The 24416-nt window shown below is 43.5% G+C and overlaps 1 protein-coding gene across 1 annotated transcript in view; it reads left to right on the forward strand.

Annotated features, from left to right (window-relative positions):
• Nucleotides 1-24416, forward strand: part of HPSE2 (heparanase 2 (inactive)) — a 563007-nt gene that overhangs the window by 363283 nt on the left and 175308 nt on the right. The window contains exon 7 of the mRNA XM_029059340.2: nt 23539-23632. Within this exon, the coding sequence (XP_028915173.2) occupies nt 23539-23632 (94 nt within the window). The remainder of the gene's footprint in view (nt 1-23538; nt 23633-24416) is intronic.

The following is a 24416-nucleotide window of genomic DNA, read 5'->3' on the forward strand; positions in this document are numbered from 1 at the left end:
AAACTGGGGCACAAGGAAGTTAAGTGACTTGCCTAAAGTCACGTAGGTAATCGGCAGAGATGGAATTAGAATCCAAGTCCTGTGACTACCAGACCCAGGATCTTTCCACGAGGTCATGCCACTTCTTGTTACTGCTGTGGCTCTCGGGACATATATATATATATATATCAGAATATATGCATATACATATATATACACACACACACACAGATTTTCTCTTTTTATTTCTGTTTTGCTTAGCATAGTGCTCTGCACACAGTACGTGCTCAATAAATATGATTGAATGAATATATATATATATATATATATATATACACACACATATGGTTCTCTAACATCAAATATTTTTAAACCTGTAGCTATAGATATACACACTACATATGTATACCATATATATGTTTCTATATAGTTATACATCCGGGTTTTAAAACATTTAAAATATTTGATGTTAGGAGACCCATTCATTTGGATTTCAGATGGTCTGTCCCCTGCCTGGAACTGATTTGGCACCAGACACCTTTAGAGCTGCTATTGGAAGCAGTATAACCTAGCTTAAAGAGCACGGGCGAGTCAGAGGACCTGGGTTCTAATCCCCGCTCTGCCCATTGCTGTGTGACCTTGGGCAAGTCACTTTACTTCTCTGTGCCTCAGTTATCTATAAAATGAGGATTAAGATGATGAGCCTTATGTGGTAAAGGGCCCTTTTTGGGAAAAAGACACAATCATCTTGTATTTAACTCCACACTTAGTAAAGTGCCTGACACATAGTAAGTGCTTAACAAATATCATTATCATTATTGTTATTATTATTATTTATATTTCCAGCAGTGGAGCTCCCGCCTCCAGAATCTGGAGCTCTTCTGGAGCTCAGAAGCAAAGGCTGGGTTCTAAGGGATCTGGGAAGGAATATGATGAATATGAAGCAGGCCAGGAAGGGCTAGAGCATCTTGGAGACGTGCTGTAGCTTGGGGAAAAATTGAGAGGACTGCCACAAAATGGTGTCCTTTTGCCTTCATCCCATAATATGTGTCACCTACTTCCAGTCTGCAATGTTGCTGGCCTCCCTAATCTATGTTTGTATGAATGTTAGAAGTTTTGGGTTTGGAGGGCATGGAGGTAAGGTGTTGAGGAGGAAGCTGTGCCATTTGACTTTTGCACAGTACGGAAGGCAGCAGACCAATAGGCATTTTAGTCAGTCAGTCAATTGTGTTTATTGAGCATTACTCTGTGCAGAGCACAGTACTAAGTGCTTGGGAGAGTATAATATAACTACAGTTACATTCTCTGTCCCATATGAAGCTTTACAGTCTAGAGGGGGAGAAAGACATTAATATAAATGAGAAGCAGCATGGTGTAGTGAATAGGTCACGGGCCTGGGAGTCAGAAAGTCAAGGGTTCTAATCTAGGCTCCACCACTTGTCCGCTGTATGACCTTAGGTGAGTCACTTCATTTCTCTGTGCCCCTTTTCTGTAAAAAGGGAATTGAGACTGTGAGCCCCACATGGGACATACTAAGTACTAAATACTTATCAAGTACCATAATTATTATTATAAATAAGTAAATCACAGATGCGTACATAAGTGCTACACCCAAGAAAGGGAATCTATCTCTCTGCCTCTCTCCCTGGAACTGGCAGCATTTTAGCAGCCACAGGCAAGCTAGAACTTGGCAGGGAGTGGGAAAAGGTTATAAAGAGGAAACAGACTGCCATCTTATTTCCACCCAGATAAAGTCTGTTTTGGTTCTGAGGTCCAATTCACCTGGATATGTCCAGGAAGAGAGTACTTAAAGGAGCAGAACTATTCAAGGTGCAGGTAGTTCTTCTTTTTAATCATGTCATGCTTTCCCAAATGCTTAGAGTGCTCTGCAGCAATAACTGTTCAGAAAATACCACTGATAGACTGACTGGCATCCCCTTCCCTCCCCAGCCTGGGGCAACGTGGCCTAGTGGCTAGAGCATGGGCCTGGGAGGTAGAAAGAGCTGGGTTCTAATCCTGACTCCGACACTGCCCTGCTGTGTGACCTTGGGTAAGTTGCTTCACTTCTCTAGACCTCAGTTACCTCAGCAGTAAAATGGGAATCAAGACTGTGAGCCTTATGTGGGACAGGGACTGTGTCCAACCTGATTGTCTTGTATCCACCCCAGTGCTTAGGATAGTGCTTGGCACATAGTAAGTGCTTAACAAATGCTCCAATGCTTGGCACATAGTAAGTGCTTAACAAATGCTCCAAGTACCATTATTATTATTATTATCATTATTATTATGGCAATAAAATCTGACTTTTCTGCCCATCTTGGTTTTGTCCCCTGGGACCCACCCTACTCACTCCATCCAAGATAGGGGAGGAAAGTGGTCTTTGAGTGCAAAGAATCCATCCTTTCCCTTTCTTTCAATCTCATGGCTATTTTGTTCCCAGTTCTTATAGATAGCCAGCTCACAGTTACTCTGTTTGGACAACTTCTCCCCACCAATGACTGTAACACAACACAGCTGTAACCTGCTAGCAGTTGAAGTACCCAAGCAAGACTCATCTTCAGTCACCTGGATGAGATTTATGGTCAAAAAAAATTCCAAAAAATATTTTCCAGCCTTTATGCCTCCCTCCCCTGCAGACCAAACTGGGGTTAACGTTGTTATAATGTTCTAGTATTCCAGGCACATGGTCAGTATTACAACATAATCACTATTACAGAATTACAATACAGGCAGTCCTCAGATTTATAACATGATTGGCTCCTGAAAAACCCATTTTAACTTAAAATTTGTAAGTCGGAACCAATTTTTACAGGAACAGTTAACCAATAACGTATTGGTTCCTGACTGATGGCTGAATGCCCCATTTTTACCAAATTTCTCTAGAGTATTTTACTCAATAAATTATAGATGAGTAATCTAGACACATTAATTTATATTAAGCCAGAGAGATTCCACAACATGGTAGCCAGGTTTTACTTCACTCAGATGTAAAATGGATGGGTTGGTCTTCCTTGTTGACACCCTGGCATTTGGGTCAACACCCTTTACCTTTCCCCCCAACCTGGACCTCTCTGTTAGCCAACCCTTTAAACTTTCCTCCCTTCCCCTCATCGTGGCTTTTTAAATTGTTGCCCCATTTCTTTGTAGTTCCCATGTGCCCCATCTTCCTCCTGCCAGCACCCACAGAGCTAGCCCCATGCAGGAAGTTCATTCTAAGTCAGACCTCTGTATTATAAAGCTGAAGCAGGTTATAAATTTAGAAACTTCTCATGTGTAGTTTATCGTAAAATGAAATTTCTGAAATTGCAGGCTTCCAATACACCTTCCCAATCTTAGAGAGTTACAGAGTCAAAGAAATAGTTTCAAGAAATGTGAACATGGGGAACACCAGTGAGTTTAAAGAGGTCAATTTTTAGTTGTATTTTTTTTGTGGTACATGTAACGTGCTTACTCTGTGCCAGACACTGTACTCAGTACTATACACTGTACTGAGGTGAATACAAGCAAATCAGATTCCTGTCCCACAAGGGGCTCATAGTCTTAATCTCCAGTTTTTAGATGAGGTATGGAGGCATGTCGGAGTGAAGTAACTTGCCCAATGTCACACAGCAGACAAATAGCAGAGCTGGGATTAGAACCCATCACCTTCCAATTCCCTGGCCCGTGCACTATCCACTATGCCATGCTGTTTCCCCTTTCTAGTCAGCTGAAATACATTATTAATACTCCAAAAGAGCCGGAGACTCCAGCATTCTTTCCTCTCCCCCAGTCACCAAATTGACAAGCTTCCCCAGTGGGTGGGTGGGTGGATGGATGGATGGATGGATGGATGGATAATAATAATGTTGGTATTTGTTAAGCACTTACTATGTGCCAAGCACTGTTCTAAGTGCTGGGGAGGATACAGAGTAATTCGGTTGTCCCACGTAGGGTTCACAGTCTTCATCCCCATTTTACAGATGAGGTAAGTGAGGCACAGAGAAGTTGTGACTTGCCCAAGGTCACACAGCTGACTGGCGGAGGAGCCGGGATTAGAACCCCGGCTCCCAAGACTCCCAAGCCTGGGATCTTTCCACTGAGTCACGTTGCTATGGATATAATCCTGTGTCGTAGACTTTACCTTAGTTTCTATTCATCCTTTTGTTCTTAAACTAACTGAGCCCTTCCAGCAGTTAGAAGCTTACTACTCTCTAACTCTCTTGGGATAAAATAGATGTTCACGGATTAGATGCACTTTAACTTGTTCACCTTAAAATTATAACTCTCTTTCCATCTCGTCATCCATTCAATCAGTGGTATTTATTGAGCTATTAATATGTGCAGAGCACTGTACTAAGCACTTGGGAGAGTCCAGTAGACTTGGTAGTCATACGGGATGGGGAAGTGTCAAGACATTACTACTGGTAGCTATTCTTCAGTCCAACCATGAATCACAGAAGAAAAATATTCTCAGCTTCCCAAGGCCTAGCTACCAAGTAGAGGACACTAGGAGGGAGGGGAAAATGGGAAATGTGGGTACGTTTCCTCTGCTCCAGTCCTTCCAGGGCTTTTAACCCCTTCTGGAGTGTAGGGGATAGGAGAGGGAGGAACACACTCCAATGCAAAGAACTCTAGACTGAGACTAGAGAGGAGTCATTTAGCAAAATTGATTTAAGTGATGCACAAGAGGACCCAGCAATTGTTACAACTCAAAATGTACAGGGAAGTCACTTGAATGCACATATTGGAATGACCTAAAAATGGTCCCAGGAGTTAACTTTTGGGTTCAAGCCTGACTGGGGGAGGGGCTGGAGAAGGAGGTGAAAGATTCCTGAATAAATGTTGGCCTTGGAGACTCTGCGCAGATGTTTAGTGGTGACACGACAGAGGGTCTTCTTAAAAAGCACCTCCCTCCGCTCTTCATTTCCTAACTTGGCAGCAGCAGGGAAGCAGTGTGGTCTAATGGATAGAGCACGGGCCTGGGAGTCACAGGGTCTTGGGTTCTAATACAGGCTCTGTCACTTTTCTGCCGTGCGACCTTGGGCAAGTCACTTCACTTATCTGGGCCTCAGTTATCTCATCTGTAAAATGGGGAGTAAGACTGCGAACCCCAAGTAGGACAGGGACCTGATTAGCTTGTATCTAACACAGTACTTAGAATAGTGCTTGACACATAGTAAGTGCTTAACAAATATTATTATTATTATTATATGGTTGTTCTCCTGAACCCTCCCTGTTTGTTATCTGTTTATGGAGCAACTACTAAGCTCTAATCACTTACCACCTTAGTTAGGAACTAGAACTCATTCACGCAGAGCTCTGAGAAAAAACATGAATTTGTGGTTAGCAGAGAAAAGCTGGGGAAGAGTTGGTTGGTTCATCCATGTTTTTAGTACTATGAAGTTTTCATATTTTTTCAGGGTGGTTTTATTTGGCAAACACTCTTTAATATCTAATATAAATGAGTTACCACGGCAAGCTCCAAGAAACATGTTTTCCATGTCTCTTCTAGAAAACTGCAAAGCCAGTAGCAAACAAATCTATTAAATGAGCTATAATATATATAATATATAATTATACATTATATATTTGTTGCTTTGGCAAATAAAGCAGGCTAGATAGGAGAATATTTAGTTTGTGGCCTCATGTAGGATGTAAAATGTATTTGTAATTAGCATATAATTATGTGCTAGAGTATTCTGCATTCAACATCATTTTCTATTGAATATAATTACATTTGTTATACTCACATAATGTTCCGCTAAGTCTTGATGATTCAGGATAGTAGGGAAATGCCTTGGCATGGATTATCCCAAACCATATATAATTAACCATATATGCAAATTAGCCCCTGATTCCCATCACTTATTAGCCCTGCCATTTAAATCTTAATTCAGCTGCATAAGCCTGTATAAATTATTTCACAAACAGAATAGTCCAGTTGAAAATCCAACAGTTATAGTACAGGAGATATTTATAAAACCTCAAGAAGGAACGCCTTCTCTAAGCTATCCCTAGAAAAGCTCAAAACAGATTAATTTGAGCTGCTTCTCCTCTCCCTCCTTCCCCAGTGGAGAGACAAGGGAATAGTTGGCCAAAGGTAGGCAATGTCCAATATGCCTGAGGCCTAAAAGATGACAATGAAGGAAGTTGGGTAATCTGCAAATGGATTTCATTATTTCAGTCCCCTTTCTGCTGTACAAAGGTTATGGAGGGTGTCCCCCCTGTCCTAGCTCCCTCAACCTTTGGAATCTAGGAGAGCTATGGCTATTGAGCAACATGAAAATAAATGAGGGATCAAAACAATATATGAGCAGAGAAGCAGCAAGGCCTAATGGATAGAGCCAAGACCTGGGAGTCAGAAGGATCTGGGTTCTAATTATAGCTCTGCCACTTGCCTGCTGGGTGACCTTGCGAAAGTCATTTCACTTCTCTGGGCCTCAGTTATCTCATCTGTAAAATGGGGATGAAGACTGTGATTCCCATGTGAGACAGAGACTATGTCCAACCTGATGATCTTCTGTCTATCCCAGCACTTAGAACAGTGCCTGGCACTCACAGCATTTTATATGTAATACAGCTATTATATAATATTAGATATGTATACATCCTGAAAATGATGGCATTTATAAAATGATTATGAGGTGCCAAGCACTGGGGTAAATACAGATTAATTAGATCAGATATTTTCGCTGACCCTCATGGGGCTCACAACTTAAGAAGTAGAGTGTGATTTTCCACTAGATGATACCCATTCCCTAAGATACTTCGAAATTGGTGGAATCATTCTAAACATTTTCATCAAGTGTGGATCAGTAAATAGACTTTTCTATTATTTTCATGTCCCAATATCTTAACCATATTTTTTCTGGATGAGCTATAGTCTACTTAAATTTTCAGTTATTCCTGTTTGAAGACAGTCATCTAGTTCCTCTACTGGGAGAGTCTGGTAGACACTGTAGAGTCCATGCCAATTTCCTAGAGAAGCAGCATGGCTCAGTGGAAAGAGCTCGGGCTTGGGTGTCAGAGGTCATGGGTTCTAATGTCGGCTCTGCCGCTTGTCAGCTGTGTGACTTTGGGCAAGTCACTTCACTTCTCTGTGCCTCAGTTACCTCATCTGTGAAATGGGGATTAAGACTGTGAGCCCCATGTGGGGCAACCTGATCATCTTGTATCCTCCCCAGTGCTTAGAACAGTGCTTTACACATAGTATGCACTTAACAATTACCATCATAATTATATGATGTTTATTTAATATCTTTACCATTAAGCCACATTTCCCATGAAACAAATACCCTTCCTTTCCACAGGTGCGATAGGATGATTTTAAAAAAAACAAAAAACAGTTGCAACTGATTGAATTTTGGCACTGACAAAAATCCAATCCAATAATATTATCTGGCCTAAGATGTGTTCATTTTGATTGACAACTGAAATCCATTTTCTTTTATTTTTATTTTTCCTCTGCCTCAATATTTTGTTCTGAATTAGTCCCTTGGGTAAGGCTGCTGAGTTCATTAGAATTGCCTTGGTGGTAAAAATGATCTTATTTCATTTGTACTGTTGCCTGTTAAAGATGACCTCATGATATCTGCTATTAATCATGCAAGTATTTACTGAGCACTGTCTGGGGAGCATTGATCAAACTGCTGCAGAAGCAGCATGGCCTAGTGGAAAGAATATGGGCCTGGGAATGAGAGGACCTGTGTACTAGTCACTTAACTTCTCGGTGCCACAGTTACCTCATCTGTAAAATGGGAATTAAGACTGTGAGCCCCTTGTGGGACAACCTGATTACCATGTATCTACCCCAGCGCTTAGAAAGGTGCTTGGCACAGAGTAAGTGCTCAACAAATACCATTAAAAAAAAGGAACAGTGCTGTTTTCTCCTCTGCTCTACCTCCTCCTATATCTACAGCCTCCTTGCATATCTCCTCCAAGAGGTCTTCCCTGATTAAACCCTCCTTTACTCTTCTCTCATTCTCTTTTGTGTCACCTTGACTTGCTCCCTTTATTCATCCCCTGCTCCCAGCCCCAAAGCACTTATATACATATCTGTAATTTCATTTGTTTACAATAATGTCTGTCTCCCCATCCAGTCTGTAATTTCATCGCAGGCAGGGAATGTGTCCATTATATTGTTATATTGTACTTAGTACAGTGCTCTGCACACAGTAAGCACTCAATAAATATGATTGACCGACTGCCTGACTTTCCCCTCACAGTTATGCCCTTTCTCTTCTTTGAAGCACTTGTAAATCTGGTCAAGAGGGTCTTCTTGAAAGTCACCTCCTTCCTCCGCTCTTCATTTTCTAACTTAGATGGTTGCTCTCCCGAACCCTACTTGTATTATCTTTGCTGTCAATCTCTTACTGGCCCTCCTCTCTGCCTGGAACTTCCTCCCTCTTCACATACCCCTAGACCATTGCTCTTCCTATTCTCAGAGTTTTTCTGAAATCACATCTCTTTCAGGAAGCCCTTCCTGGATAATCTAATTCTGTTGTATTGTACTTTCCCCAGAACTAACTACAGTGCTCTGAACAAAGTAAGTGCTCAATAAATACCAGTGATTGATTGATTCCCTGAGAATCTGTCATATCCCCACACTTTTTTCCCACTAATGACACCTCAACACTTTCATGTCACTAAAGCACTTGGGTACTCACTCCCCGCATTCACCCGCACAGTAATTATGAAAGCTTCTTGTGTGCAGGGAACCTTCCTACCAACTCATATTGTTCTTTCCCAAATACAGTGCTTTGCACACAGTAAGCTCTCAGAAGCAGCATGGCTTAGTGGGAAGAGCATGGGCTTGGGAGTCAGAGGATATAGGTTCTAATCCCAACGCTGCCACTTGTCCGCTGTGTGACCTTGAGCAAGTCACTTAACTTCTCTGTGCCTCAGTTACCTCATCTGCAAAATGGGGATAATAATAATAATAATGTTGGTATTTGTTAAGCGCTTACTATGTGCCGAGCACTGTTCTAAGTGCTGGGGTAAACACAGGGGAATCAGGATGTCCCACGTGGGGCTCACAGTCTTAATCCCCATTTTACAGATGAGGTAACTGAGGCACAGAGAAGTTAAGTGACTTGCCCACAGTCACACAGCTGACAAGTGGCAGAGCAGGGATTCGAACTCATGACCTATGACTCCAAAGCCCGTGCTCTTTCCACTGAGCCACGCTGCTTCTCCAAAAATGTGAGCCTGACATGAGACAACCTGATTACCCTGCATCTACCCGAGCGCTTAGAACAGTGCTTGGCACATAGTAAGTGCTTAACAAATACCATAATTATTATTATCGGTGATTGATTATGGTAATTGTTAAGTACTGACTATGTGCTAGGCACTGTACTAAGCACCAGGGTGGATGCAAGCTAATGGAATTGGACACTGTCTCTGTCCCATGTGGGGCTCAAAGTCTCAATCCCCCTTTTACAGATGAGGAAACTGAGGCACATAGAAGTTAAGTGATTTCCCAAGGTCACATAGCAGAGCCGGGATTAGAACCCCTGACCTTCTGACTCGCAGGCCTGTGCTCATTCCACTCGGCCATGCTGCTTCTCTTGCTTCCCTTTTACTTTTAATTTCCTTTAGAGTCTGTCTTCCAGCCTCGATTTAAGATCCTTGAAGGTAGGGATGATGTTTACATCTGGAGCTATATCTTTCTATAACGGACTTTCTCGAGAGTTTAATACATTGCTGCACAGAGTAAACGGTCAAATATTGATTGACTGATTGAGTCACAAAAAAAACACATTTAAAGCCACAAAATAAGCCAGCTTCAGGTCCTTTCACCTTCCTCTCAGGCTCATTTCAACTGTAGGCCAAGCCACCAGTGAACATGTGGTCAGCAGTAGTTAGTCATTCAACTGTATTCGTTGAGCAGTTACTGTGTGCAGAGCACTGTACTAAGCACTTGGAACAGTTATTATTATTATTATTTTTTTATTATGTGCCATCGAGTCATTTCCAATTCATAGTGACTCCATGGATATACTCTCTCCAGAACATCCTGACCTCTGCCATAAACTGCAAGCTTTCTAACCTTTCTTCCGTTTTCATCGTTATGGTCTCTATCCATCTAGCTGCCAGTCTGCTTCTTCCAAGTTTTCCCTGGACTTTGCCTAGCAATAGTGTCTTCTCCAGAGGATTAGTCCTCCTGATTATGCGTCTAAAATATGCTAATCTAAGTTGACTCATTTGGCCTTCCAAAGACCAGTTTGGTTTAATTTGCTTTAAATGCCATTTGTTCGTTTGTTTTTCAGTCTGTGGTATTCTCAAACCCTTCTCAAACACCACATTTCAAAGGATTACAATAAAGCAATATAACAGACTCATAGACATAGTAGTTCAAAAATAAGCAGGCAAAGGGTCTGGTGAGCCACTTCTGTATTAGCCCAAGGAAGAAAGAATGAATCTTGAAGATCTCTCAAATATGCTAATATGGAAGAAAGACCATAGACCTCCAAGGTGGGGTGCAGAACACTGTTTTAGAAAAATGATCTAGGCAGCAGAATAAAATGTGGCCTGGAGGGGAAAGGGTCAGGAGGTGGGGAGGTCTGCCAGAATCAGACATCTGCGGTAAGAAGATGGTGGTGCCTAACAGCTGCTCAGGGGAAAAAAGCTGTAGGTAAGGAGAGATTTGGGGAAATGTTTGAAGAATACCTGATAGACGGAGTGCAAAAGAATTCTAAGAGGAAGAAAACAGTAAAGGCCCAGGTGAGCATGAGTTTGCCTCTGTCCAAAAAGGCAGAGAGCCTACATTAGAGGCAGGCTACATTGCAGGCTAGCATTCTCAAGCACACAATCAATCAATTGATCAATAAGCATTTTTGAGTACTTACTATATGCAGAACACTGTACTGTAGACTGTAATTTCATCCTCTAGACTGAAAGCTCACTGTGGGCAAGAAATGTGTCTATTGTTGTATTGTACTCTCCCAAGGGATTAGTATAGTATCCTGTACACAGTAAGTGCTCAATAAGTACAATTAAATGAACTGAATGAATGTACTATGTATTTGGGGGAATACAACACAGAGTATTGGTAGACATGTTTCTTGCCCACAGTGAGCTTATACTCTAGATGAGAAAACAGGCATTAAAACAAATTATGGCTATGTACATAAGTGCTGTGGAGATGAAGGTGGGGTAAATATCCAGTGCCTATAGGGTTCAGATCCAAGTGCATAGGCGAAGCAGATTGGAGGGCAGGTAAGGGAATTCAGGGTTTAGTCAAGGAAGGCCTCCTGGAGGAGATGTAATTTTAATAAGTATTTGATGATGGGGAAAGTGGTGGTCTGTCAAATATGTAAGGGGAAGAAGTTCCAGGACAGAAGGAGGCCATAGGTTTGCGGTGATATATACCAGATTGAGGTACAGTGAATAGGTTGGCATTATTCATTCATTCATTCAATAATATTTATTGAGCGCTTACTATGTGCAGAGCACTGTACTAAGCACTTGGAATGTACAAATCAGTAACAGATAGAGACAGTCCCTGCCCTTTGATGGGCTTACAGTCTAATCAAGGGAGATGGACAGACAAGAACAATAGCAATAAATAGAATCAGGGGAATGAACATCTCATTAAAACAATAGCAAATAAATGGAATCAAGGCGATGTTCATTTCAATAACAAAATAAATAGGGTAATGACGAGTACAGTGCTGAGGGGATGGGAAGGGAGAGGGGGAGGAGCAGAGGGAAATGGGGGGAAAAGAGGGTTTAGCTTCGAAGAGGTGAAGGGGGGTAGAGGGAGTAGAGGGATAAGGGGAGCTCAGTCTGGGAAGGCCTGTTGGAGGAGGTGAGCTTTGAGTAGGGTTTTGAAGAGGGGAAGAGAATTAGTTTGGCAGAGGTGAGGAGGGAGGAGGCATTCCAGGACCGCATGAGGACGTGGCCCAGGGGTTGATGGCGGGATAGACGAGAACAGGGAACGGTGAGGAGGTGGGCGGCGGAGGAGCGGAGCATGTGGGATGGGCAGTGGAAAGAGATAACTCTAATTCACTCATTAGAGAAGTGAATTGTACGGGCTGGTTATAGAAGGAAACCAGTGAGAAAAGATAATGTTTTAAAGCCCATGGGAAAGAGTTTCTCTTTGAAGCCAAAAAGGATGGGCAACCACTGGAGATTCTTGAGGAGTTGGGAAACATGGGCTGAACTACTTTCAAAAAAATGATCTGGAAGTTGGAGTGAAGTTAGGATTAGAGTGGAGAGAGACCCGAGGCAGGAAGATCAGTGAGAAAACTGATGTGGGATACAGATGCTTGGGTCAGTTGTGGTAACAGTTTGGATGGAGAGCAAAGGGTGGATTTTAGCAATGCTGTGAAGGTAAAACTGACTGGATTAGGTGACAGGTTGAATATATGGGTTGAATGAGAGAGCTGAGATGAAGATAATGCTAAGGTTACAGGTTTATGAGGCAAAGATGACAGTGATGTAGTCTGCAGGAAAGACAAAGATGGTGGTGGACAGGGTTTGGGTGGGAAGGTGAGGAGGTCTCTTTTGGACATATTAACTTTGAGGTGTCAGTGGGACATCCAGATAGAGATGTTCTAAAGGCAGGAGGAAATGCATGACTACAGAGAAGGAGAAAGGTCAGGGCTGGAGCAGTAACTGTGGTATTTGTTATGTGTTTACTATGTGCCAGGGACTGCACTAAGCGTTTTGGGGGATACAAGCAAATCAGGTTGGATACAGTCCCTGTCCCATATGGGGCTCACTGTCTTTATTCCCATTTCAGATGAGGTAACTGAGACCCAGAGAAGTTAAGTGATTTGTCCAAAGTCATACAGCAGACAAGTGGCAGAGGCGGGATTAGAACCTATGACCTTCTGATTCCCAAGCCCGTGCTCTATCCACTACACCATGCTGCTTCTCTAGAGGTAGTATGGTGAATAATCTGCTTAGTGATGGTAGTTGAGGCCATGGAAGCGAATGAGGTCTCCAAACAGTGGAGAACGGAGACACTAAATTGTACCAAAGAAACTGAGGCTGTCAATTTTCTTCACTTAGCAGAATCTAACCTCTTGTCAGATTCATGCGGGGATCTTCTCTGTGACAACTTCAGGGTCGGAATATCCAGAAAGCTGCCCTTACAGTCGGCATTTGGAAATCCCAGCGAGCAGCACTGGGTACAGACAATTTAGCTTTCTATTCAGAGCACCCAGAACCACCAGTCTGGGATCTTATGCAACCCTGCACTCAAACTGTCATCAGATTTGGAAGAGAAATTTGCAGAAAGAAGGCTGCTGAGGATTGCTCCCTGATCTGCTCCCTCTTGCTCATTAACACATGTCGGTTCCTCTCCCTCCAAGTGCTCCAATTTGCTCTGCATCCCCGGCCCCTTTTCCCTCTTCATTCAAACAAACAAACAACAACTAGTGAAGCCAAGAATGAAATTAGGAGCAGGCGGAATCGCTTCGTTTAATGAGACTACAACCAAATTGTTATTGAACTGAAAATCTGAGCCCCCACCCCCTCTCTTTCTTGGTCCTTTTCAAGCCTCAAAAGTACTCAGTGAAGTTGGTCACACCTGGGTCTCTTAGGGAGCAGAACATAAATGTCTGTATGTGGGTATTACACCTTCTCTTTCCCCTCTGGAAGTTGTCTGACTACCATGTACAGTTTCAGCTTCTGTCCTTTCTGTGCTTTTTAATTTTCCTTCCTATTTTTATGATTAATTCAACACAGGCCATTTGTTGGATTGTTAATGTCAGGGAAATAGCCCTTCCCCACGGTGAAATGGCTGGGTGCTTAGATAATGAATCATTTGTGATTAGAGGCTTTTTCTCCCTGTACTCACTTTGACTTTTCTAGAGCTATGATAGAAGAAGGAGGGGGATCAGATTGGGTGCTTAGATGTTAAGCTTATGAGGTAGAAAATATCTTTGGTAAAATATGAAAAATAAACTGGCTGAACAAAAAGTGTAATCTAAGTTTTCTCAGAGAAAATAATCACTCATGGTCTCCCTCAACTCTCCTTCCTTTCTCTCTCTCCCCCCATCTTTCTCTTCCTCTCCCACCTTGCTCACTTTTCATTTCCTCACCTTCCCCTCTACATCTCCCCCTATTCCCCTTCCTCTCTCTCCTCTTTCCTTTTTATTTCTCCCCCTCTCTTTCCCTTCCTCCTTTTTTTCTCTCTCCCCAGCATGGCTTAATGGAGAGAGCACAAGCCTGGGAGTCATAGGTTCATGGGTTCTAATCCTGCCTCTACCACATGTCTGCTGTGTGACCTTGGGCAAGTCACTTCACTTCTCTGAGCCTCAGTTACTTAATCTGTAAAATGGGGATTAAGAGTGTGAGCCTTATGTGGGGCAGGGACTGTGTCCAACCTGACTAACCTGAATCTACCCCAGTGCTTAGAACAGTGTTTGGCACATAGTAAGCATTGAACAAGTACTTTCTTCACACTTTCTTCTACCTTTGTCTTCTTCTCTCCCTCTTTCTTTCTCCCTCCCCTATCTCTCCTTCCAGCTCTCTCTCTCTCGCTCGCTCTGTCGAATGGGACTTGGGAGGAAGGCATGGTTCATATGAAGGAAAAAGAAGACTAACCTGATGATGTTAATGATTATTGTCAGAGATTTGTAAAGAGAGTGTTCTAAGAGAGAGCAGTGGACCAGAAACCAGAAAGACATCTCTAAGCCCTGCTTAGCAGGGTAGTCATTATGCTTCATTATCCCTCCCTGGATAAAACTGAGAAAAAATCTCCACCCCAACCTTCCTCAGGAGGGTATTTTAAGAATGAATTCATGGTATTTATGAAGCACTCTACAAACTTATGATGGCAATGACGGTATGATTTATTCATTCCAGCCTGACACTTGGCTGCCACTGCTTCTGAGAGCCAATTCCAGCTCCCAGTGTACATGAAAATGGCTACCAAATGCTCATGAGGGGAAATCCTTTAAGAACAGGTTAAAGGTTAATGATTTTGTGATCCTTCCTAAAGCTGCTTTTCAGGGAATGAAACTTCCAAATTGAAGGAGATGGAATGTTTTTAGCAACTGAACGTTTTCAGATCCTAACAATCAGGGAAGCAAGAGAAAGGCAGAAACTGCTGCTCCAGAGAGAAGAAAGCTAACAGTGCCCCATCACCATCCCATTACTCCCCCCATTATCAGCGTGGTTGGTTTGAGAATGTGGCAGTTGGGGGCTAGATTGCAGTGCTGAGACTTCTGAGAAGGCTACTGGCCACTGCTTACTGTCACTTCTCCTGGCATGCTTCAAGGCCCAAATCCAAGCCTCTCTGCCAGTTTGGAAAGCATGAAATGGAGAAAGTACATGGAGCAGAAAGAGAAGAGGCAGGAGATGGCTGGTTCAGCTACCATCATAATCATCAAGGTCAACAAGTCATCAAGCCATAGTCATCAAGACAAGTCTTCATTGTCTCCCCTGATTAGACTGTAAGCCCGTCAGTAGGCAGGGATTGTCTCTATCTGTTGCTGAATTGTACATTCCAAGTACAGTGCTCTGCACATAGTAATCGTTCAATAAATACTATTGAATGAATGAATCAATCAAGGCCCAGAGAAGTGGCACATGTAATAATAATAATTATGGTATTTGTTAAGCATTTACTATGTGCCAGACACTGTACTAAGAACTGGGGTAGATTCAAACGATTCAGGTCAGGCACAGTCCCTGCCCCAGATGAGTCTCACAATCTTAATTCCCATTTTTACAGATGAGTTAACTGGGGCTCAAAGAAGCAAAGTTGCCCAAGACCACACAGCAGAAAATTGGTAGAGCCAGGACTAGAACCCAAGTTCTTCTGACTCCCAGGCCCGTATTCTATCCACTAGGCCAATGTTGAAACAAAGAAGGGGCTGGAAGGATTGGGGAGGATGAGAAAATGGTCATATTTGGAGCCTGAGTGAGTCAGATTTTCTTTCTTGGGAAGTTAACGGATTCATCATTCAGGCCCTGAGAAGCCAACTAGTGGATGAGCCACTGGCCTTTTGATCATTGATTGCTGTGTTCATTGGATCTGCTACCTGAAGATGGGCAAAGGAAGGGAGAATTGTAGAACAGAGAGCGGTCAATGGGTCCAGTGCCCTGCCTCTGGCCAGGTGCAAAACCAGATCATAGAGAACTGCTGGTGGCCAGTTCTTTACTAAGAGATATCCGTGGATAGAAACTCTGCACTGCCACTTGGGAGACTAATTCAGTCATCACAGTTATAAAATAAGAAGTTCTTCCTTATTTCCTATTGAATTCTTTCCTGCTTTAATTTAAACTTTTAATTAAGCATTTCCTCTTGTTCCATCCTTGGGTCGGAATTACTTCCATCAAAGCCTTCATTAGCTGAAAGGCGGGTTAGCCTTTTCTCTCTAGGTTAAACAAGTCCAATTCTGCAAGTCTTTTCTCATAGGAATAATTATTCCATCTGCTTCCTGGAGCCAATATTACCTGTCACGCTGCGATCTGCCTAATAGAAATGCACGGCAGCATGGTCCAACGCTTTCTCTAAGCCGATCGCTTTCCTTCTTACATCACAGCAAACTTCCTTTTGACGTCAAGTTCAGGTCACAGGAGGGGAACATCCTATAATCCAGACCCTAGAGGAGGAAGGAAGGAAAGCCATTGCAAAGAGAACCGAAAGGGAGGGCAAATGAATGTCAGTCATTCCGCATGGGCCTAGGTTGCAGGCACAAGAGGAAGTGGGGGCATCTGTCTTTAAATCTTTATGATCTTTATTCGCTCCTCTACTGAGCCTGGATCGGAGGTGTCAGAGGGGATTTTATGAGTCTAACAGTGTAGAGGTTGTAATTTTGGGCTCACTTAGGCTTTTTCCCCTTTGGTGGAATAGGCCCCAGTTTTATGGAATACCTGCCTTCCTCCAGCAGGCGGGTGTTATAATTCTTAGCAGACTATCCCCCTCCCTCCAGAACAGCAGGCGACAAAGTAGATCCGGAAATTCCTGAGCGTAGGGAAGTCGGCTCTAATGCAATTACTTGAAATAAAAGAAGGGGTCAAATAATAAGGGGCAAAGGTTTTCCCTTTAAAAATAAAGGGCAGCATAAACAAAACCAGCTGCCCCGGGAGCCAACAAACCCTTCTCATTAAATATTTTAAGAGCTAATGGGCACAAGTGACTAATTGTGGAAGAGCTCACAATGGGGTTCAAGGAGAGAGCCTCAAGATTATTGCATCGGGGCCGTGATAGAGCAGCAGGGGAGGTGAGGGCATCGCCCATCTCCCCCAGTGGAACTGCACAAGGCTAGGATGGAATCGGTGGGATGAAAAGGATTGGCAATATGTGATATCGCCAGTGATCTGGGTCTCTTATAGATCCAGAGGCTTGGCAGGGTTCCAGGTATAGATATTGAGTCTATGGTGGGCAGAAGAGGATTGATCACCCGAGTTCAAATGAATGGTTGAAGGAAAGAGCCATCACAGACCAGGTCTAATGTAGATATTTTCTTTCACTCTGCACACACTACTGCTTCCACTGCCATCCTGCACTTTCGCTTAAAGTTCCTCCTCTCTTGAAGCCAGAAAAGGGACAGTGTACTGCAGCGGGAAACCTGATAGACTGTGAGTTTCGTTGAGAGCCTCCTGTCTAGTGCAAGACTTTTAATTCTACAAAATGAGATCTGCCTCAGAAGGATTCCTCACTTCAATACTGATTTTTCACCTTCATTTTCATCACCACAATTATTAGTAAATTTAGGGGATCGTTTAGGGGATCCTTTGTGGACAGTTAAGGATCACCTTCCCCCTGTTTCTGATGAGGAAAGAGGCAGGAAGATGCAACGACTTCCTGTCCCCATTGTCAACTTCATCATCATCATCATCATCACTATCATCTTCATTATCATCTTTATCATCATCATCATTAGTGGCTATTAATTGGGTGGCTCCATGGATCTGACTCTGGGCTAGGCTTAAATCACTATTCGAGAAGCAGCGTGGCTTAGTGGAAAGAGCCCGGGTTTGGGAATCAGAGGCCATGAGTTCTAATCCCGCTCTGCCACTTGTCAGCTCTGTGACCTTGGGCAAGTCACTTAACTTCTTGGTGCCTCAGTTACTTCATCTGTAAAATGGGGATGAAGAGTGTGAGCCCTATGTGGAACAACCTGATTACCTTGTATCTACCCCAGCACTTAGAATAGTGTTCGGCACATAGTAACCACTTAACAAATACCAACATTATTATTATTCCACATCCAATATTAATTCAGTACTGAGCTTCCAGAAAAGAAATTTCAAAGTAGAAAATGGAAACTTTGCATTCCATTTCAGCTAGACAAGTAGCCCATTGAATTTTTTAGAATTTCAATAGTGAAACCAGCTAGTTTGGGCAAACTCTTTTCAGAAGCCATTTTGTTGTACCCTTTAGAGACAAAGGCAAACTAATTACAAATTTATTTTCTCATCTCTTAGTAAGTACGTCAGAGCAGGCTTTGTTTTGTGCAGACCTGGGCTCTGGTAGAGGAATAAAAATTAAACTGTATAGAAATCCCCCAAAATAAAGCTTTCGTTGTGGTCAAACTGACGTGATAAGTTAGCCTCACCTAAGTGTTAGTCTTAGGCCTAGGTGACATCTCAACAATCAATAAATCAGTAGTACTTACTGTGTGCTTACTGTGTGCAGAGCACTGTACTAAGTGCTTGGAAGAGTACAATACAACAAAATTTGCAGAAAAGTTCCCTGCCCATAATGAGCTTATAGTCTAAAAGATCAAAGGAATCAAGAGGGCACAAACGGAGAGCAATGAATGATTTTGAGTATCTTGATTTGTCAGTTTGGCTTCTCTTTTGCCTCCTTCCTCTTTTTGTAGTCATCCCTCTCCCTGCCCCCACCAGACTCTGGCATGAGTTCTCAACACTTTTTGGTCTACATTAATTTTTTTGGAGAGCTCAATGGAGAAGCAGCGTGGTATAGTGGATAAGACACGGGCCTGGGAGTCAGAAGGTCATGGGTTCTAATTCTGACTCTGTGTGACCTTAGGCAAGTCACTTTACTTCTCTGTGCCTAAGTTACCGAATCTGTAAAATAGAGATTGAGACTCTGAGCCCCACATGGCACAGGGACTATGTCCAAACCGATTGGCTTGCATCCACTCCAGTGCTTAGTACAGTGCCTGGCACATAGTAAGTGCTTAACAAATATCATAATTAATATTATTACTAACAGTTCACAGGGCTTCAGCTACCACCTCCGTGATTCCTCCTCCCCCTCCCATCCTTTAACTGTTGGAGTTCCTCAAGGGTCAGTTCTTGGCCCTCTTCTGTTCTCCATTTACACTCACTCCCTCGGTGAACTCATTCGCTCTCACGGCTTTGACTACCATCTCTATGCAGATGACACACAGATCTAATAATGTTGGTATTTGTTAAGCGCTTACTATGTGCCGAGCACTGTTCTAAGCGCTGGGGTAGACACAGGGGAATCAGGTTGTCCCACGTGGGACTCACAGTCTTAATTTCCATTTTACAGATGAGGTCACTGAGGCACCGAGAAGTGAAGTGACTTGCCCAAAGTCACACAGCTGACAAGTGGCCGATCCGGGATTCGAACCCATGACCTCTTACTCCAAAGCCCGTGCTCTTTCCACTGAGCCATGCTGCTTCTCTACATCTCTGCCCCTGTCCTCTCCCCCCCCTTCGGGCTCGCATCTCCTCCCGCCTCCAGGATGTCTCCACTTGGATGTTGGCCCGCCACCTAAAACTAAACATGATCAAGACTGAGCTCCTCATCTTCCCTCCCCCACCCGTTCCTCTCCCAGACTTCTCTATCACCGTGGATGGCACGTCCATCCTTCCCGTCTCTCGGGCCCGTAATCTCGGTGTCATCCTTGACTCATCTCTCTCGTTCACCCCACACATCCTATCCGTTACCAAGACCAGCCGGTTTCACCTTTACAATATCGCCAAGATCCGCCCTTTCCTCTCTACCCAAATGGCTACCTTACTGCTACGGGCTCTTGTTGTATCCCAGCTAGACTACCGTGTCAGCCTTCTCTCTGATCTCCCTTCCTCCTCTCTCACCCCGCTCCAGTCTATTCTTCACTCCGCTGCCCAGCTTATCTTTCTGCAGAAACGATCTGGGCATGTCACTCCCCTTCTTCAACACCTCCAGTGGTTGCCTATCGACCTCCGCTCCAGACAAAAACTCCTCACTCTAGGCTTCGAGGCTCTCCATCCCCTTGCCCCTTCCTACCTCTCCTCCCTTCTCTCTTTCTACCGCCCACCCCGCACGCTCCACTCCTCCACCGCCCACCTCCTCACCGTCCCTCGGTCTCGCCTATCCCGCCGTCGACCCCTGGGCCACGTCCTCCCGCGGTCCTGGAATGCCCTCCCTCCTCACCTCCACCAAACCGATTCTCTTCCCCACTTCAAAACCCTACTTAAAACTCACCTCCTCCAAGAGGCCTTCCCAGACTGAGCTCCTCTTCTCCCTCTACTCCCTCTACCACCCCCCCTTCACCTCTCCGCAACTTAACCCTCTTTTCCTCCCATCTCCCTCTGCTCCTCCCCCCTCCCTTCCCATCCCCTCAGCACTATACTCGTCTGCTCAACTGTATATATTTTCATTACCCTATTTATTTTGTTAATGAAATGTACATCGCCTTGATTCTATTTGGTTGCCATTGTTTTTACGAGATGCTCTTCCCCTTGACTCTATTTATTGCCATTGTTCTCCTCTGTCCATCTCCCCCGATTAGACTGTAAGCCCATCAAACGGCAGGGACTGTCTCTATCTGTTGCTGACTTGTTCATTCCAAGCGCTTAGTACAGTGCTCTGCACATAGTAAGTGCTCAATAAATACTATTGAATGAATGAATGAATTCCCAAATGTACCTCTGTATCCCTAACTTCTCTTCTGACCTGCAATTCCATATCTCTGCCTTCTTCCAGGACATCTCTATTTCGATATCCTGCCAGAATGTCAGACTCAACAGGTCCAAAACAGACGTCCTCATCTTTCCCCATAAACCCATTCTTCCCCATACTTTTCCATCTCTGTGGATTAAAGTGATCTTGCTTCTTGCCCCAGAAAACTGAAACTCTAGGGACCATTCTCACCTCTTTGCTCTCATTCAACTCTTTCATTTCACCCCTTCCTCTCCCCCTAAATAGCCACCTGAAACTGTGAGCCCCAAGTGAGACAGGGACTTTATCCAACCTGATTTTCTTGTATCTACCCCAGTGCTTAGTACAGGGCCTGGCACATAGTAAGCACTTAAAGAAGTACCATAAAAAAAAAATAGCTGTGATCGTACTACAGTTAGATTATTGCATTGGCCTCCTTGCTGACTCCCGGCTTTCCACCTCTTCAATCTATACTGCACAGTGCTGCAAGGACCATCTTCCTCAAACATCCATCAGCTTACAGCTCTCTTTTTTTCAAAACGTACACTAACTTCCTGTGTCTCTCTGCATTGAGCAACAACTCTTCTCAGTTGTTCATGAGGCTCTCCTCTGTTCATTCCATAGTATTTATTGAGTGCTTACTGTGTGCAGAGCACTGTACTAAGCACTTGGAATGTACAAATTGGTAACAGATAGAGACAGTCCCTGCCCTTTGACAGGCTTACAGTCTAATCGGGAGAGACAGACAGACAAAAACAATAGCAATAAATAGAATCAAGGGGATGAACATCTCATTAAAACAATAGCAAATAAATAGAATCAAGGTGATGTACAGCTCATTAACAAAATAAATAGGGTAATGAAAATATATACAGTTGAGCAGACGAGTACAGTACTGAGAGGAGGGGAAGGGAGAGGGGGAGGAAAAGAGGGAAAAGGGGGGAAAAGAGAGCTTAGCTGAGGCGAGGCGAAGGGGGGGTAGAGGGGGAGCAGAGGGAAAAGGAGAAGCTCAGTCTGGCAAGGCCTCTTGGAGGAGGTGAGCTTTAAGTAGGGTTTTGAAGAGGGGAAGAGAATTAGTTTGGCGGAGGTGAGGAGGGAGGGCATTCCAGGACCACGGGAGGACGTGGCCCAGGGGTCGATGGCGGGATAGGCGAGAACAGGGGACAGTGAGGAGGTGGGCGGCAGAGGAGCGGAGCGTGCGAGGTGGGCAGTGAAAGAGCTAAGGGAGGAGAGGTAGGAGGGGGCAAAGTGATGGAGAGCTTTGAAGCCTAGAGTGAGAAGTTTTTGTTTCGTGCGGAAGTCGATAGGCAACCACTGGAGGGTTTTAAGAAGGGGAGTGACATGCTCAGAGCGTTTCTGCAGGAAGATGAGCCGGGCAGCGGAGTGAAGAATAGACTGGAGCAGGGAGAGACAGGAGGAAGGTAGATCAGAGTGTCTGTCCCCTCCTTACTTATCTGCTCTCTTCATCAACTATTTCCCAACCTACCGTTTTCCTCTTCCCAAGCAAACCTTCTAACTGTAACTCACTCTTGACTGTCCTGCCATCCTCCCCTCCTTCACTCTGCTTCCCAGCTTGGAATTCCTTCCCTCGTACATTAGACAATCCACGACTCTCTCCATATTCAAATCCCCCCGAAAAATCCCACCTTCTCCAACAAGCCTTCCCTCACTAATCTCTCTGCATCCGGAGTCATTTAGTTCCATCAGATAACTCAAGGCCTTTGAAAGTATCCTCAGCATTCTTGAGTATATGCATTCTGGATTATTTATTTTGACAACTCTAGTTGTGAATATTTTTATGTTCATTACCTCCATTAGAGGAGCTCCTTGTTGGCAGAGATCATGCTACTTTTTATTCAGTATTTCCCAAACCCCTAGTACAGTACACTGCACCAAGTGGGTGTTCAATAAATGTCATTACTATCACTCAGCTAAAATATCACCAGTCCAGGTCCTTAAAGAAATTGAGCGGAGGACAAGGGAGAATAGTAATCAAAATGTTAAAATTGAAACCCTAGCACTATAACTGTTCTTCTATTGCCCCTGGCCATTCGCTGTTATTGTTATGAATGTTTGTAAGGAATTTTCTGCTTTTGAATCTATATCCAAAGCTGATCTGTTTTATCTGGCCACCCTCAGAGGAGGCATTGATGATCTTTGAGAGACCGTAAGTATGCACAAATGAATTCTGCTTTGGAGTGAGGGCCATGAAATAGAACTGGTCTGACTCTCTGCCACTTTTTCAGCCTTTGAAGAAATAAGATGCTATTTTTAAATGTTTTATAATTTCTGGGAACACTGCGCCTCTCACCTACGTTCTTAAAAGTGCTTCGGCTGAAAAAGTATTGCTCTCTCCTCGCTTTTTCACTTTGAGATTCATTCACCAAAGAATTGTTGGCTGAAAAGATAAAGTACCTTTGGAATAGCTTTTGGATTCCCCACCGATCTCATTTTCCCTCCCCCAATTTCGCCTGCCAACTCCACCCTCCCCACCTCCAACTTTCTCTTGGAACTGCTACAATTTACAAAATACAGGTTGAAAATCCACTCTCTGAGTCACATTATGGGTGGTAGTAGGGAAAACAGGAAGTTTAGGCCTTGTTTGGAAATCCCCAAGAGCTGAATTTCCCTTGGCATAAGAGAGGTACATGGATCAAATTTTCATTACCGACAGGGGTGACTATGCTTAGAAAATCAGACTCTGTGGTCCTTGGCTGTAGATGTCTCTGACTCTCCTATCATCTTCATTTCAGCTACTACATTGATGGCCGGGTGGTCAAAGTGATGGACTTCCTAAAAACACGACTCTTAGATACACTCTCCGACCAGATTCGGAAAATCCAGAAAGTAAGTATGAAATGATATGTAAAGAAGAGAATTGGGTCAGAAAAGGGGCAAAGAGAAAAATGTGGCTCTGAGATGTCAGCAAAGCCAGAAGTTGGAGGGAGAATTGATATGTTCATTCAGTAGTATTTATTGAGTGCTTACTATGTGCAGAGCACTGTACTAAGTGCTTGAAATGTACAATTTAGCAACAGATAGAGACAATCCCTGCCCAATAACGGGCTCACATTCTAAACGATATAGGGAGCGGCATCTATATCTCAACTCATCCCCCACAGCCTAAGAGTTTTGTTATTGGGACTTTTGGAGGTGTGTTGTGGGTTATGTTACACACTTTTCCCTTAATGTTGACTCTCTTTTGGTTTTCTATTCTTCTCAACACTTAGCAAAATGTCATATACTTAATGGGTTCTTGAACTAATGATTGAATTAATTAATCAATGACTAAATGGATCAATCACTCCTAGGATGGGAAACATGGCCTAGAAGCCCGTTGTGGGCAGGGATTGTCTCCATTTGTTGTTGAATTGCATTTCCCAAGTGCTCAGTACAGTGCTCTGCACACAGGAAGTGCTCAATAAATTTGATTGAATGAATGAAAACTACATACATTAATTTTACCAGCATTAAATTTTGAATGCCCATTAGGAGTTGAGCCCTATGCTGTAGTGGGTCCTATGGCAAATTACACAAGCGTAGAGTTTATAAATTCATTTTGATTCCTGGTTATCCAAATATCAAATGACAACACTGAGGAATGGGAAAACCTCCTCATAGTTATGTCCCA

The sequence above is a fragment of the Ornithorhynchus anatinus genome, chromosome 3 (assembly GCF_004115215.2).
Source record: "Ornithorhynchus anatinus isolate Pmale09 chromosome 3, mOrnAna1.pri.v4, whole genome shotgun sequence".
NCBI lineage: Eukaryota > Metazoa > Chordata > Mammalia > Monotremata > Ornithorhynchidae > Ornithorhynchus > Ornithorhynchus anatinus.